This window comes from Procambarus clarkii, chromosome 82 (assembly GCF_040958095.1).
Source record: "Procambarus clarkii isolate CNS0578487 chromosome 82, FALCON_Pclarkii_2.0, whole genome shotgun sequence".
NCBI lineage: Eukaryota > Metazoa > Arthropoda > Malacostraca > Decapoda > Cambaridae > Procambarus > Procambarus clarkii.
The window spans coordinates 5,596,323-5,611,316 of record NC_091231.1 but is presented as its reverse complement, the minus strand read 5'-3'; the positions used below and the strand labels follow the sequence as shown (position 1 = coordinate 5,611,316).

The following is a 14,994-nucleotide window of genomic DNA, read 5'->3' as shown; positions in this document are numbered from 1 at the left end:
ACTTAAGGAATGGTGTAACTGAGGGAATTATGTAACAATGGAACTTTATTAATACATAATATATAATAATGGGTTAAATGAAGTCATCAATATATATTGAAATATATGTTAAAACCCTCACACACACACACACACACACACACACACACAGCTGTCTGACAAGAGGGAGCAAGCTTAGTTTAGCTGTTTAGTTTAGACACACGCACATTGTGTCAGCAAGGCGGACAGTCCGCCTGCTATCATGGATCACATTAGTTGCCTTCCCTTCATTTTGTATCTGTCTGGGAAGTCCATTAACTATTTCTCAGACCATCTCTGGAAACTGTCTAGATCATTTTGGAATGTTCTGCAGTCCTTCTCTGTTCTTAGCCTCCTCATTAGATTGATGAACGTATTCTCTGTTAGATTATTTACGTATTAGGAACAGGATGGACGATAATGCCGGCCCTTGTGGAACTCCTCTCATTGCCACTTTCCTTTTTGACATCTCTCCTCTCACTGTGGCTCTTTGCCTTCGTTCTCAAAGGTCTTTCTTCACCGGGCTTAGTAGTTGCCCCGATGCACCAGACTGCTTTCCTAATTTGCTAAGGAGCCGTTTGACAAGAACAGAGTTAAAAGCTCCCTAACAATCCGTGAAGAATCAGTGGGCTCGGCCCTTGCTCTCCTGTGTGATTGTTTTCATCTTGACACAGACCTCTAATAAGTTCGTCAAGCAGGGTATCCTGGAGCTGAGTCCATGTTGATGTTTTTGACACAATTCATGTGTTCTTCGTGTTCTACCAACCTCCTTCTTATTAGTGTCTTTCTAATATTTTACAGGTGATACTTGTGAGTGATACTGGACCGTAGGTAAGTGTCTCCTGTCTTCCTGCTTTTGAGTGTGTAGCGCTGCTAGTCCGCAGTCACTCACCTCAGGTATCACACTTTACAGTCAACTTACCCACCACCACCACCACCACCACCACCACCACCACCACCACCACCACCAGGAAGGACTGACACGATATATTTGGGTTGCATTGCTGTAGACTAACTAACGTAATGAGGGTATTTTTTGGTTGTATCCATATTTTAGTGAATTATTTTTGATCATACAAAATGGTGCTTGATTCACAGGTCACATCCGTCGACGACGCTGTACAGAACGCGTAGTTTAATGTAGCCAATGGGATAAGACCCATTAATGATTATCTCAACAAGATGAGGCAGAGACAAAGAAACGGAATATTCACTACTTTTACAAGAGTAATGCCACAAGTAAGCTGCATGAAATCTTATAAATTACCTCGTAAACTACAGGAAACTCTGGTTGTATTAGTGTGAGGCGAGCGACGCCTCGTAACCCCGTGATATCTATGTATCTAGTTAATACACATTACACAAGAATGATAGAACATGTGAAGTAGCACTTACGTCACTCATGCCCATGGGGTCGACCACCTGGATGGTGTTGTCAGGTGGCACCTTCCACTCGTTCTGCTCCATGCTGTTGGTCATCATCTTGCCTCTGTCAATGTACAAGTTGCGCGTTATTGCAGGCCTCAACACTCGACAGGAATGACTCCACTAACGCATGCTACTACAAGAGAGAAACACCCCCTCTCAAAGGAGTTTTTTTTCATTACATTTTCCCTGTCACTGGGTGTGGTGTTCTGACTCTGGGGGAGACACCAGGTACTGGGCTGGCCTAACCTCACGCCCCTCTACCCCCTCCCCCTTTTCATCCCCCTTCCCCCCATTTTACCCTCTAATCAACCCCTTGTCCCCCCCTCCTCCCCTCATCTTACATCTTCACTTCAAGCTCTCTCCATCACCATAACTGTCTTCACTGCTATCTTCATCACTGTATCCATCTTCCCTACTCAATATCTTCATCACCGTCACCTTCAATAAATTCAGTTCATCATTTTCGAGAAAAGCACGACAATGCGTAAGTAACGTAACAACTATGTTACTGCGGAAGTAACATCAACCCCGACCCTGACCTACCTATATGTTGGTCCCATACCCAAGACCATTCACCCTGCAAAGTTGGGCTGGGGCTAGACCCAAGAATCTGGTCTTCAATCTTCGACAGACAAACGGACAAACAGACATTCTTGCTTATAGAGATATAGATTAAGAGAACCCGGCAGTGCCCGGGACAGTCCACCATTCTCGCATCACTCCTCTTCTCTCTCCGTCTTTATCCCCTCTTCCTCCCTCTTTCTCCACTCCTCCTCCTCATCCCCCTTCTCTTTCTGTGTCAAGTCTCTGTCTCTCTGTCTTAGACTGTCAACTGGTGACTATTTTGTGAAGATATATATAAATATATATATATATATATATAAATATATATATATATATATATATATATATATAAATATATATATATATATATATATATATATATATATATATATATAAATATATATATATATATATATATATATATATATATATAAATATATATATATATATATATATATATATATAAATATATATATATATATATATATATATATATATATATATATATATATAAATATATATATAATATATATACATATATATATATATATATATATATATATATATATATAATATATATATACATATATATATATAATATATATATACATTTATATATATATATATATATATATATATATATATATATATATAGCAGCCCGCGACGTTATGAGTGCATATGTGACAGGCAAAACATTATTCAGGAATTGTAAGTGATTAGTTGATTAGTTTTTACTTAACTTTAGAGTTCCGAGCCCCGATGAATGTCAGATATATTAGCATATAATATACTTCCCGGCTGATTGCTGGGAAGATATACTCGACAGGCGGTATATCACTGAGGTATATCACGGCAGGGATTCTCCGAAAATATGTTACACCTCATTAAATCTTAAAAAATGGCTCTTAACTTTGCCCGGCCAGCTGGTCTGCCATCATTAGTTCCCCCTGGATTATGACCCTGGTGGTGGTGTATGGTGGTGGTGTATGGTGGTGGTGTGTGGTGGTGGTGTATGGTGGTGTGTGGTGGTGGTGGTGTATGGTGGTGGTGTATGGTGGTGGTGTATGGTGGTGGTGTATGGTAGAGGTGTATATGCCCATAAGACACAAAAGTTGTTGTTTTTTAGATTCAGCTACTCGGAACAAAATGTTTATGTAGCACGGGGTATAGCGAGCCCGTACAAGAGAGAGACACATCATTGATGGATGAAGATTACGCCACCCTAAGAGGTGGCACGGGCATGAATAACCCGTGATGAGACACAGAGGTAAAGAAGCCATTATAAAGCAAGAGAGAGAGAGAGAGAGAGAGAGAGAGAGAGAGAGAGAGAGAGAGAGAGAGAGAGAGAGAGAGAGAGAGAGAGAGAGAGAGAGAAGGGCAGTCTGGCGTTGGTGGAACAGGTCAAGCATGAGAGCTAGGTCAAAGGTCGCTCACTGCGAGATAGAAAAGAAAACTGAAACTTCTTAACTCTTTTTAAGAATTAAGAATTAAAAATCTTGCATTTGCTTGAAGATTAGAAGCCAGAATGTGACATTTTTTATTCTTGCAGTCACTACCCCTAGGTAAAGGCACATTACATATATATATATATATATATATATATATATATATATATATATATATATATATATATATATATATATATATATGTATATATATATATATATATATATATATATATATATATATATATATGTATATATATATATATATATATATATATATATATATATATATATATATATATTTATATATATATAAATTTAGTTACGTAAATATAAACCGATTACAAATCAACAAGATTTATATGCAGAAATAATATAGTGTCAGGGAAGGGAATTATCGGAGGAAAGCACCAAGCCATTACGACTATATAGCACTGGGAAGGAGTCAAGATGAGCATATGGGACAGGGGAAAAGGAATGGTGCCCAACCACTTGGGACAGTCGGGGGATTGAACGCCGACCAGCATGAAGCGAGACCGTCGCTCTACCGTCCAGCCCAAGTGGTTGGAGTAATTCAGATGGTGTAAGCTGAAAGTTCTTTCAGTCAAGATTCGCCATTTTGTGCACAGTAAATAGGGGCTAGAATAGTCGTTTGGGCCAAGTGGGTATCGACCCGAGGTACCCTATAAATAGGCAGGTTGCTAAACTACCGCCTGGTATTATAATGAAGGATAATTACATAGTCCTGCACCACCCACCTGCCTCCGCCACCCACCCACACTTCTCTCTCAACTCATCTCTGGTATATTTCCCCTCTACATATTGTACAACAAATAAACACAAATGTTCTTGTTTGGAAGTACTGTCAATATTATATATATATATATATATATATATATATATATATATATATATATATATATATATATATATATATATATATATATATATATATATATATATATATATATATACATATATATACACGAGTAGTACAAACAACTTGAAGAAAAATTCATTTACTTACAATGTAAAAGAAAATAAGGTGAAGGTCAGACAATTAAATATATATGTTTACAAAATAATAATAATAATAATATTTTAACAGAATAAAAAATGGCGTTGGAGCCGAGAGCTCTGGGACGTGATTTTTTGTAGTGATGCTGAGCCCAGAGATGACCATCCTGGTGACCAGGATGCTGGTCACCACACACAGACACACAGACACACACACACACACACACACACACACACACAAAGCGTTATATGAAAAAGAGTGCTGGGAAGACGGGACACCACGAGCGTAGCTCTCATCCTGTAACTACACTTAGGTAATTACACACATAACTAATTACGCAAGAAGAGGTAGAGGAGTTTACCTGGAGACTACGAGAGCCGTGACGCCGGGAGCAGCGTGTAGAGGAGACATCATAAGAGAGGGGCAACACAGCGAGGTGTGTTGTGCGCAATACTAACCCCGTAATACCTAGTGTTCTGCGCAACCCTTAATGAGTTTATTTTGAAAGGAAACAAACACAAGCCAAAACATAGGATCTCCACACAGGATATTTAGCGAGAGAGAGAATTGCTACACCAAACACATTGCTATCAGAACAACGCAGTACGGAGACGCGCAGTGCTGGACGTCAGGAAGACGCACAGCGGTGGACGTCAGGAAGACGCACAGCGGTGGACGTTAGGAAGACGCACAGCGGTGGACGTCAGGAAGACGCACAGCGGTGGACGTCAGGAAGACGCACAGCGGTGGACGTCAGGAAGACGCACAGCGGTGGACGTCAGGAAGACGCACAGCGGTGGACGTCAGGAAGACGCACAGCGGTGGACGTCAGGAAGACGCACAGCGGTGGACGTCAGGAAGACGCACAGCGGTGGACGTCAGGAAGACCCACAGCGGAGGACGTCAGGAAGACGCACAACGGTGTACGTCAGAAACAAACAATGTTGAGGATATAAAGGCAGGGATGAGAGTCAGCCGACTAAGGTGAACTTGCTAGTGAAGGACAGGGTATAGTCATACACGTTAACGGGCCTCTGAGAAACATCAGGTAGTGAAACACGGCTAGTGACTCCCCTAGACTTTCTCGCCGCGATAGGAAAGAAATTACTGACTCCCAACGACCTAAAGGTACTAGTATAAAAAGTTATGATTTGTTCAGATCTGAAACCTATATCTATGGGCAGCACAAAACGTCCACCAGACTGTGCGACACAGTGGTTGCAAGGATCAGGTTGGGTTACCTGTGGCAGGTGGCTGCAGGTGACGGGTCTCCCAATCCTGAGCACTCCAGGTGCAAACTCTGTGAGCAGGAACTACGGCATGATCTCCCGCACTACATCACTGAATGCCCAGTTATTAGACCTTTCAGACCAGTTGGCATGAGGTACCTGGAACTTTGCAATTACTTTATTCACTCTCGTATTCTTGAAGATATCCTCACAGTGCACCCAAAATTTGCCAGTGCAGGCTACTAAACATATGGCCCTGTATGACTAACCATCCTGCGAGATGGGGACTTTTATTACCACTGCTGCCTTACTCACTCTTGTGCTGATGATATCCTTAAAATGCTTTTGGAGTCTGCCAGTGCAGACTGCTTATCACATGCCTCTGTATGACTAACCATCCTGTGTGATGGGGATCTTTTAGCATCACGTAGCTAGCTTTTTGACACACTGTACTCCCCTTCATGTAGTCTAAGGCAGCTGCAGAAATGCAGATGTATCTAAATGTGTTAATAAAAGCTCAGGTAATTTAAAAAAAAAAAATAAATCAACTCTGAGAAAAAATAGCCCAACCACTTGGGCTGGACGGTAGAGCGACGGTAGAGCGACGGTCTCGCTTCATGCAGGTCGTCGTTCAATCCCCGACCGTTCAAGTGCTTGGGCACCATTCCTCCCCCCCCCCCACCGTCCCATCCCAAATCCTTATCCTGACCCCCTCCAAGTGCTATATAGCCGTAATGGCTTGGCGCTTTCCCCCGATAACCCCCCTCCCCTCTCTTTCTCTCTCTCTCTCTCTCCGAGAAAAACAAAGACCAATGTATTTATTTTCACCGGTGCGATGTCTCTTGGGTCCTCTGTAGCCCTCTTGGCCGTAAAGGCTCTCGACGACCCCGTCCTCCAGTTTCCTCTTTCACTTCATGACCCTTGAGCCCCGGCCAGGTCGACGGCCACCACGGAGACGCCCTCGAGAGGCCTTCAAATTACCTGGGTGTTTTCGAAAGATTCTGTACCAGGTACCACCAGGTCACGACCACCAGGTACCACCAGGTCACGACCACCAGGTACCACCAGGTCACGACCACCAGGGACCACCAGGGACCACCAGGTCACGACCACCAGGGACCACCAGGTCACGACCACTAGGGACTACCAGGGATCACCAGGTCACGACCACCAGGGACCACCAGGTCACGACCACCAGGGACCACCAGGTCACCGCCGCCACCAGCACCAGGCCCCTGCTGTCTCACGGGGCGGGGTCGTGCCGGGCTTCGGCTTGCAGAAGACATCTAGACATATCATGCACACCTTACAGTACCAGAAGACACTTCTGTTTCATCAACTCTCTGAGGCCATATGGAAGGCAGCCGCTCACTTTAAGACAGCTGGGCGCCGCTAGACACGTGGGCACCGCTAGACAGCAGAGCCCCGCTAGACAACAGAGCACCACTAGACAGCTGGGCGCCGCTAGACACGTGGGCACCGCTAGACAGCAGAGCCCCGCTACCAACAGAGCACCACTAGACAGCTGGGCGCCGCTAGACAGCCGGACGCCGCTAGACAGCTGGGCGCCGCTAGACAGCTGGGCGCCGCTAGACAGCTGGGCGCCGCTAGACAGCTGGGCGCCGCTAGACAGCTGGGCGCCGCTAGACAGCTGGGCGCCGCTAGACAGCTGGGCGCCGCTAGACAGCTGGGCGCCGCTAAACAGCCGAGCGCCTGCTTGACAAAACATAGTGGCCAGATATAATAGCTTGGCCCACATCATAAGAAGGTAGACTCCTCATACTTCACACTTCCTCTGGTAATATATATTACTTCTTACAGCACTTAACAGGACGTAATGTACGGGTGTGCTGGGGAGCTGCCTGGGTAGTATGGTGATGTGTTCCACCTCTCTCTCTTGTGTTCCATGAACCTCTCTCTCTCTTGTGTTCCATGCACCTCTCTCTCTCTTGTGTTCCATGCACCTCTCTCTCTTGTGTTCCATGCACCTCTCTCTCTTGTGTTCCATGCACCTCTCTCTCTTGTGTTCTACTCCCTGCCTGTTGTGCAGCACTCAAGACCATATTGTGTTCCATCTACCTCCCTCTTGTATATAACGTCCCTCATGTGCTTATATAGTACTCTTTTGTCTGTTCCGTCAACCGTCTTGTTCTTCGTTACCCTCACTCTCAAGTCCATCCTTCCCTTCCTACCTGTCCCTTCCCCGCAAGCCTTCCCTCAACAGCACCCCCCCCCCCCTCCTTCCATTCCTTCCCACCCCTCTCATCCCTTTCCGTTTCTTTCTACCCTTCCCATGCCCCAGTCTTCCCCCTCCTCTTGTCTCGCACCCTGTGACCTTTACCTGGCCACGACCTCCAGCTCCAGTTGGACCGGGGGGGGGGGGAGAGAGGGAGGGAGAGAGGGAGGGAAGGAAGGAGGGGGTTGAAAAGGAAGGTATCAGGCAGACCTCATGTTGGTGCTCTCTCTCTCTCTCTCTCTCTCTCTCTCTCTCTCTCTCTCTCTCTCTCTCTCTCCCACTCTCCCCTCTGTGCAAGGTGAGGCATAGTACCAGGCTCCGTCTCCGTGTGACTGCAGGAATTTCCTTAACTTTAACCCATGATCAATACTGTTAGACTTAAAACACGCAGATCTGCCCCCATTCTTTGTTCCCAGTCTTGTGCCGAATATCTCTGGCACCCGCATATTATATATATATATATATATATATATATATATATATATATATATATATATATATATATATATATATATATATATATATGCAACAATGATCACAAAAACACTGATCCAAGTATGCAGAATAAAAGGCAGACTCTAAGTGGCCCCTCAGTACTCAAGAGCGGGATCAAGAGTTGGAACAGCCATCAGTAGCCACAGTGGTCCTAAGAGCCAGGGTAGACCATGGAGTTATGGCATCCTCAGGAGGTGGGGGGGTCACTGCAAGAGCCAAGAGTTAGAACAAGGAGCCTATGCTCCTTCACTCCGGCCGTTGGAGTGACATTAAGAATCAGAGTTTCCCCCCACGAGTAAGACCTTCCCAGGAAGTGTCCGTCAGCACAGATATCAACTTGGCGACAGTGGGAAGAGTGTTCACTCACTCACCTCTTACTCAAGACACTCATACTCACCACTTCCTTCCTCACTACTTCCTTCCTCACCACTTCCTTCCTCACTACTTCCTTCCTCACCACTTCCTTCCTCACCACTTCCTTCCTCACCACTTCATCATGACCACATTTGAGTGTTGGACGAAGTATTTTTTTCCAATTAAAATACTAATGTTGCGAAAATTAATATTCTTGATACAAAAATAGAATATTAATTCATCGAGTGATTACTTTTTATTCCTAGAGACACACGTATTTAACGTGTATAATTAGTACATGTAACATATGTACTATTATGAGTATTACAGTTGTGAAGCATTACATCAATACGTAGCTATGTATGTATGTATGTATGTATTGATGAAGACCATATATATATAGCTCCATATAAGCATGGCTGTGTTATTGAGGTCATACGACCAACACCAACAACATGGTCGAACATTTCAACATGGGTCCCCAACACAACTAATCGATACTTCCCGGGTTGGGAGCTGGAGCCCAACGAGAGCCTAATAAGACATTGACCCCAGGCACCAACTTTTATGTAATCCGGAACCAAACAGATTTCTTAGGTTGGAAATCTCGAGTCCATTATGGTGAAAATGGCGACGCTTCCCCTGCCCTGACCTGGATTCTTACCGTCCGGGGCCACCAGGGAATATTTGAGGAGTTTCGTGTATATTCACTTAGTTGTGCTTGCGGGGGTTGGTTCGTTGGTCAGAGCTGAACTGTGTGTGTGTGTGTGTGTGTGTGTGTGTGTGTGTGTGTGTGTGTGTGTGTGTGTGTGTGTGTGTGTGTGTGTGTGTGTGTGTGTTTAGCTAATTGTAGTTACAGGATGAGACACTTATCAGGGGAAAGCGGTAAGCCATTACGACTGTGTAGCACTTGGAAGGAATCAGGATATGGATTTGGGATGAGACGGGGGAAAAGGAACGGTGCCCAACCACTTGGATGGTCGGGGATTGAACGCCGACCTGCATGAAGCGAGACCGTCGCTCTACCGTCCAGCCCAAGTGGTTGGGCGACAGCTACGTTCGTGGTGTCCCGTCTTCCCAGTACTCTTTGTCATATAACACTTTGAAACTATTAATGGTTTTGACCTCCACGACCTTCTTACCTAACTTGTTCCAACCGTCTGCCATTCTGTTTGTAAAATAAAACTTTATAACATTTTTTTCGGCCCCTTTGTTTCCTTAGCTTGAATCTATGGTCTTTTGTTCTTGAAATTGCAGGTTTCAAAAGTTCTTCTTTGTCAATTTTCTTCATTCCTGTTACTATCTTCCGTATGTCAATACTGATAATTCCTCTTTGTCTTCTATCTTCTACCTTTGGCATAGTTAATACCTCTAAGTTTCTCCTCGTAGCATTTGTTTTTCAGTTCCGGAAGCCATTTCCTGTTTATTGATGTGCTTCTTGAGATATGGGCACCATGGAACCGCGGCATTTTTCAATTTTGGTCTCGCCCGACCGTAAACAATTTCTATAATATTTCTCCGTTCAGGTATTTAAAAGGAATTCTAAAGCTGCAAAGCATAGAGTATGCTCCTTGAACGATGTCCTTTATGTCTTCTCTGAAAACTTCAATTTGTGGACGCTTCGCAACTGTTCATTTAGTGTTTTACACATTTCCTTTTCCTTCTCTGTGAAAGTTCCCCATTTTCAACCTGTGCATCTTATTCATTTAAAAGCAAGTTTTTGATACAGTGTGTGTGTGTGTGTGTGTGTGTGTGTGTGTGTGTGTGTGTGTGTGTGTGTGTGTGTGTGTGTGTGTGTGTGTGTGTGTGTGTGGGTGACGGAGGACAAGAGCAGTGTGGGTGAGGCAGAAGGATGAGCAGCGTGGGAGCTCCCACAGGAATGTGAGGCAACAGGACATGCAGAATAAAAAGGGAGGATGAAGAAGAGGGCACGAGAGGAGTCTTGGCCAGAGTCCAGCAGCCACGAGGGTGATGCAGGCCCGCCCTCGGCCCCGCCCTCGGCCCCCGCCCTCGGCCCTGGCCCACTGTGGTGCACCTGTGTGTGTGTGTGTGTGTGTGTGTGTGTGTGTGTGTGTGTGTGTGTGTGTGTGTGTGTGTGTGTGTGTGTGTGTGTGTGTGTGTGTGTGTGTGTGTGTTCACCTAGTTGTGTTTGCGGGGGTTGAGCTTTGCTCTTTCGGCCCGCCTCTCAATTGTCAATCAACTGTTTACTAACTATTTTTTTCACCACACACCACACACACACACGCCAGGAAGCAGCCCGTGACAGCTGACTAACTCCCAGTTACCTATTTACTGCTAGGTAACAGGGGCATTCAGGGTGAAAGAAACTTCGCCCATTTGTATCTGCCTGGTGCGGGAATCGAACCCGCGCCACAGAATTACGAGTCCTGCGCGCTATCCACCAGGCTACCAGGCCCCACAACCTGGTAAACTGTGTGTGTGTGTGCACGCACTCACGCGCGCCTGCATCCATACCATTCCGCGAGTACCCGCTAACTATCCCTTTGGCAACAACATCTGTTAAGTGGCTAAGGGCCGTATTTATGGAGCATCTTCTCCTCTACCCAAGATGAAAACCACCCACTTATCCCCTGACAACCCAATCAGTTTAGGAAAAACGTATGTTTGCGGCCGTGGGCCGCCACGGCTGACGACACCTGGGTGATCGATGTAGGGAAGAGTGTGCTAGCGACAGGTAAGTCATCTTGCAAGAGGACTATCTTGCCGCTAATTAAGACACACGTCTTCCGGCCATCGCTTGCTTCTAGCGCGCACGTCATGTTGATGGGGATTTGTTTTTTTTATCTGTGATGAAGGTGGCTCCGGAGCTCGTGGATCCCACGCTAATTTGTATGGCATGTCACGGCCACTTGTAGGTTCGTCCAGCAGGTGTAAGTCGACCAGTTACTAAGGTGTAAGTCGACCAGTTACTAAGGTGTAAGTCGACCAGTTCCTCGGGTGTAAGTCGACCAGTTCCTCGCAAGTCGACCAGTTCCTCGTAAGTCAACCAGTTCCTCGGGTGTAAGTCGACCAGTTCCTCGTAAGTCAACCAGTTCCTCGGGTGTAAGTCGACCAGTTCCTCGTAAGTCAACCAGTTCCTCGGGTGTAAGTCGACCAGTTCCTCGGGTGTAAGTCGACCAGTTCCTCGGGTGTAAGTCGACCAGTTCCTCGGGTGTAAGTCGACCAGTTCCTCGGGTGTAAGTCGACCAGTTCCTCGGGTGTAAGTCGACCAGTTCCTCGGGTGTAAGTCGGCCAGTTACTAAGGTGTAAGTCAACCAGTTCCTCCGGTGTAAGTCGACCAGTTCCTCGGGTGTAAGTCGACCAGTTCCTCGAGTGTAAGTCGACCAGTTCCTCGGGTGTAAGTCGACCAATTCCTCGGGTGTAAGTCGACCAGTTCCTCGAGTGTAAGTCGGCCAGTTCCTCGTAAGTCGACCAGCTGTGGCTGTCTCCTCTATACCTTCCGCTGGGAGTTCATGTCACATACGTAAGTTACTTCCCATAGGACAAGCGTCACTCTACGCCCCCAATGACCTCAAGCAGACAGACGAACACGCTTCCAGTCATGATCAATGACTCTGCTGCCCTTGACGGCGTGAGAGTGAGCGCGGCCAGCGTCCACCCTACAAGGTGCTCACAAGCACGCCAGAGATCTTGACACACCTTGACACACTGTGAGGCACTTCTTGGTGCTGGGGGAGGTGACGGGCTTAAGAGTCTCTTACTGCCCAAGATCACAGGAGCCCCTCAACATCAGCCTCAACACTGGTTATGTTGTCTCATTATGTTGGTCACATCATGTGGCCCTCATCATGTGAGTTACATCATGTGGGACCTCACCATATGAGTCACACATAAGCCTTTAGACTCTCTCAGGATTTGGTTTGTAATTTTACAGGCAAGTAATTTGATGGTTATCATTTGACGGTGTATCATTTGACAGTGTATCATTTGACAGTGTATCATTTGATGGTGTATCTAATACAGGTGTAATAGAGCAGTTTTTCTTGAACTTTGTCAGTGCGCTTCGCCCTTGAGCTTTTACCACAACATTTCATTCACTCACGACTAAATTGCCTGGTAACGTCTTATGTGTTCCTTATGTGTTCGCTCGAGGCATCATTATGTCTGAGTTGATACATCATTCATGTTGTCTCGTGAAGGATATAAATAAAAATGTTGATTTTTGTTTACCTTTCCCGCGTCATGAGAGAAGCTTTGTACCACATTATATATTCAGTTTACCCAGCGGGGCAACTGGTGGCCCAGGCCGGCTGTATCCGGCCTGCTGTATCCGGTCTGTTGTATCCGGTCTGCTGTATCCGGTCTGCCGCGCTTGGCCTGCCGTGCCCGGCCTGCCGTGCCCGGTCTGCCGTGCCCGGCCTGCCGTGCCCGGTCTGCTGTATCCGGTCTGCCGTGCTCAGCCTGCTGTATCCGGCCTGCCGTGCTCGGACGTATGAGAATTTTTGGCTCTTCGTTGTTACACTGTACTGTGTAGAGGGGCCAGGTGTAGTGGGCGGCCGTGTAGTGTAGTGGGCGGCCGTGTAGTGTAGTGGGCGGCCGTGTAGTGTAGTGGGCGGCCGTGTAGTGTAGTGGGCGGCCGTGTAGTGTAGTGGGCGGCCGTGTAGTGTAGTGGGCGGCCGTGTAGTGTAGTGGGCGGCCGTGTAGTGTAGTGGGCGGCCGTGTAGTGTAGTGGGCGGCCGTGTAGTGTAGTGGGTGGCCGTGTAGTGTTGTGGGCGGCCGTGTAGTGTTGTGGGCGGCCGTGTAGTGTAGTGGGTGGCCGTGTAGTGTAGTGGGTGGCCGTGTAGTGTAGTGGGCGGCCGTGTAGTGTAGTGGGTGGCCGTGTAGTGTAGTGGGCGGCCGTGTAGTGTAGTGGGCGGCCGTGTAGTGTAGTGGGTGGCCGTGTAGTGTAGTGGGTGGCCGTGTAGTGTAGTGGGCGGCCGTGTAGTGTAGTGGGCGGCCGTGTAGTGTAGTGGGCGGCCGTGTAGTGTAGTGGGCGGCCGTGTAGTGTAGTGGGCGGCCGTGTAGTGTAGTGGGCGGCCGTGTAGTGTAGTGGGCGGCCGTGTAGTGTAGTGGGCGGCCGTGTAGTGTAGTGGGCGGCCGTGTAGTGTAGTGGGCGGCCGTGTAGTGTAGTGGGCGGCCGTGTAGTGTAGTGGGTGGCCGTGTAGTGTAGTGGGCGGCCGTGTAGTGTAGTGGGCGGCCGTGTAGTGTAGTGGGTGGCCGTGTAGTGTAGTGGGTGGCCGTGTAGTGTAGTGGGCGGCCGTGTAGTGTAGTGGGCGGCCGTGTAGTGTAGTGGGTGGCCGTGTAGTGTAGTGGGCGGCCGTGTAGTGTAGTGGGCGGCCGTGTAGTGTAGTGGGCGGCCGTGTAGTGTAGTGGGCGGCCGTGTAGTGTAGTGGGCGGCCGTGTAGTGTAGTGGGCGGCCGTGTAGTGTAGTGGGCGGCCGTGTAGTGTAGTGGGTGGCCGTGTAGTGTAGTGGGCGGCCGTGTAGTGTAGTGGGCGGCCGTGTAGTGTAGTGGGTGGCCGTGTAGTATAGTGGGTGGCCGTGTAGTGTAGTGGGCGGCCGTGTAGTGTAGTGGGTGGCCGTGTAGTGTAGTGGGCGGCCGTGTAGTGTAGTGGGCGGCCGTGTAGTGTAGTGGGTGGCCGTGTAGTGTAGTGGGCGGCCGTGTAGTGTAGTGGGTGGCCGTGTAGTGTAGTGGGCGGCCGTGTAGTGTAGTGGGTGGCCGTGTAGTGTAGTGGGTGGCCGTGTAGTGTAGTGGGTGGCCGTGTAGTGTAGTGGGCGGCCGTGTAGTGTAGTGGGCGGCCGTGTAGTGTAGTGGGTGGCCGTGTAGTGTAGTGGGCGGCCGTGTAGTGTAGTGGGTGGCCGTGTAGTGTAGTGGGCGGCCGTGTAGTGTAGTGGGCGGCCGTGTAGTGTAGTGGGCGGCCGTGTAGTGTAGTGGGCGGCCGTGTAGTGTAGTGGGCGGCCGTGTAGTGTAGTGGGCGGCCGTGTAGTGTAGTGGGCGGCCGTGTAGTGTAGTGGGCGGCCGTGTAGTGTAGTGGGCGGCCGTGTAGTGTAGTGGGCGGCCGTGTAGTGTAGTGGGTGGCCGTGTAGTGTAGTGGGCGGCCGTGTAGTGTAGTGGTGGTGTGCACCGACCAGTATCTTATTTATACCGAGGCCATGTGACGTCACGTGTGAAGATGCCAACATCATTTAATGTACCAGTGTTGGCCGG

The 14,994-nt window shown here is 47.7% G+C and overlaps 1 protein-coding gene across 1 annotated transcript in view; it reads right to left on the bottom strand.

The window, feature by feature from the left end:
* The window catches only part of LOC123764370 (prolyl endopeptidase FAP), a 90,887-nt gene that overhangs the window by 41,119 nt on the left and 34,774 nt on the right, over positions 1-14,994 (bottom strand). Inside the window, exon 2 of the mRNA XM_069315980.1 lies at positions 1,414-1,507. Within this exon, the coding sequence (XP_069172081.1) occupies positions 1,414-1,500 (87 nt within the window). The 5' untranslated portion in view covers positions 1,501-1,507. The remainder of the gene's footprint in view (positions 1-1,413; positions 1,508-14,994) is intronic.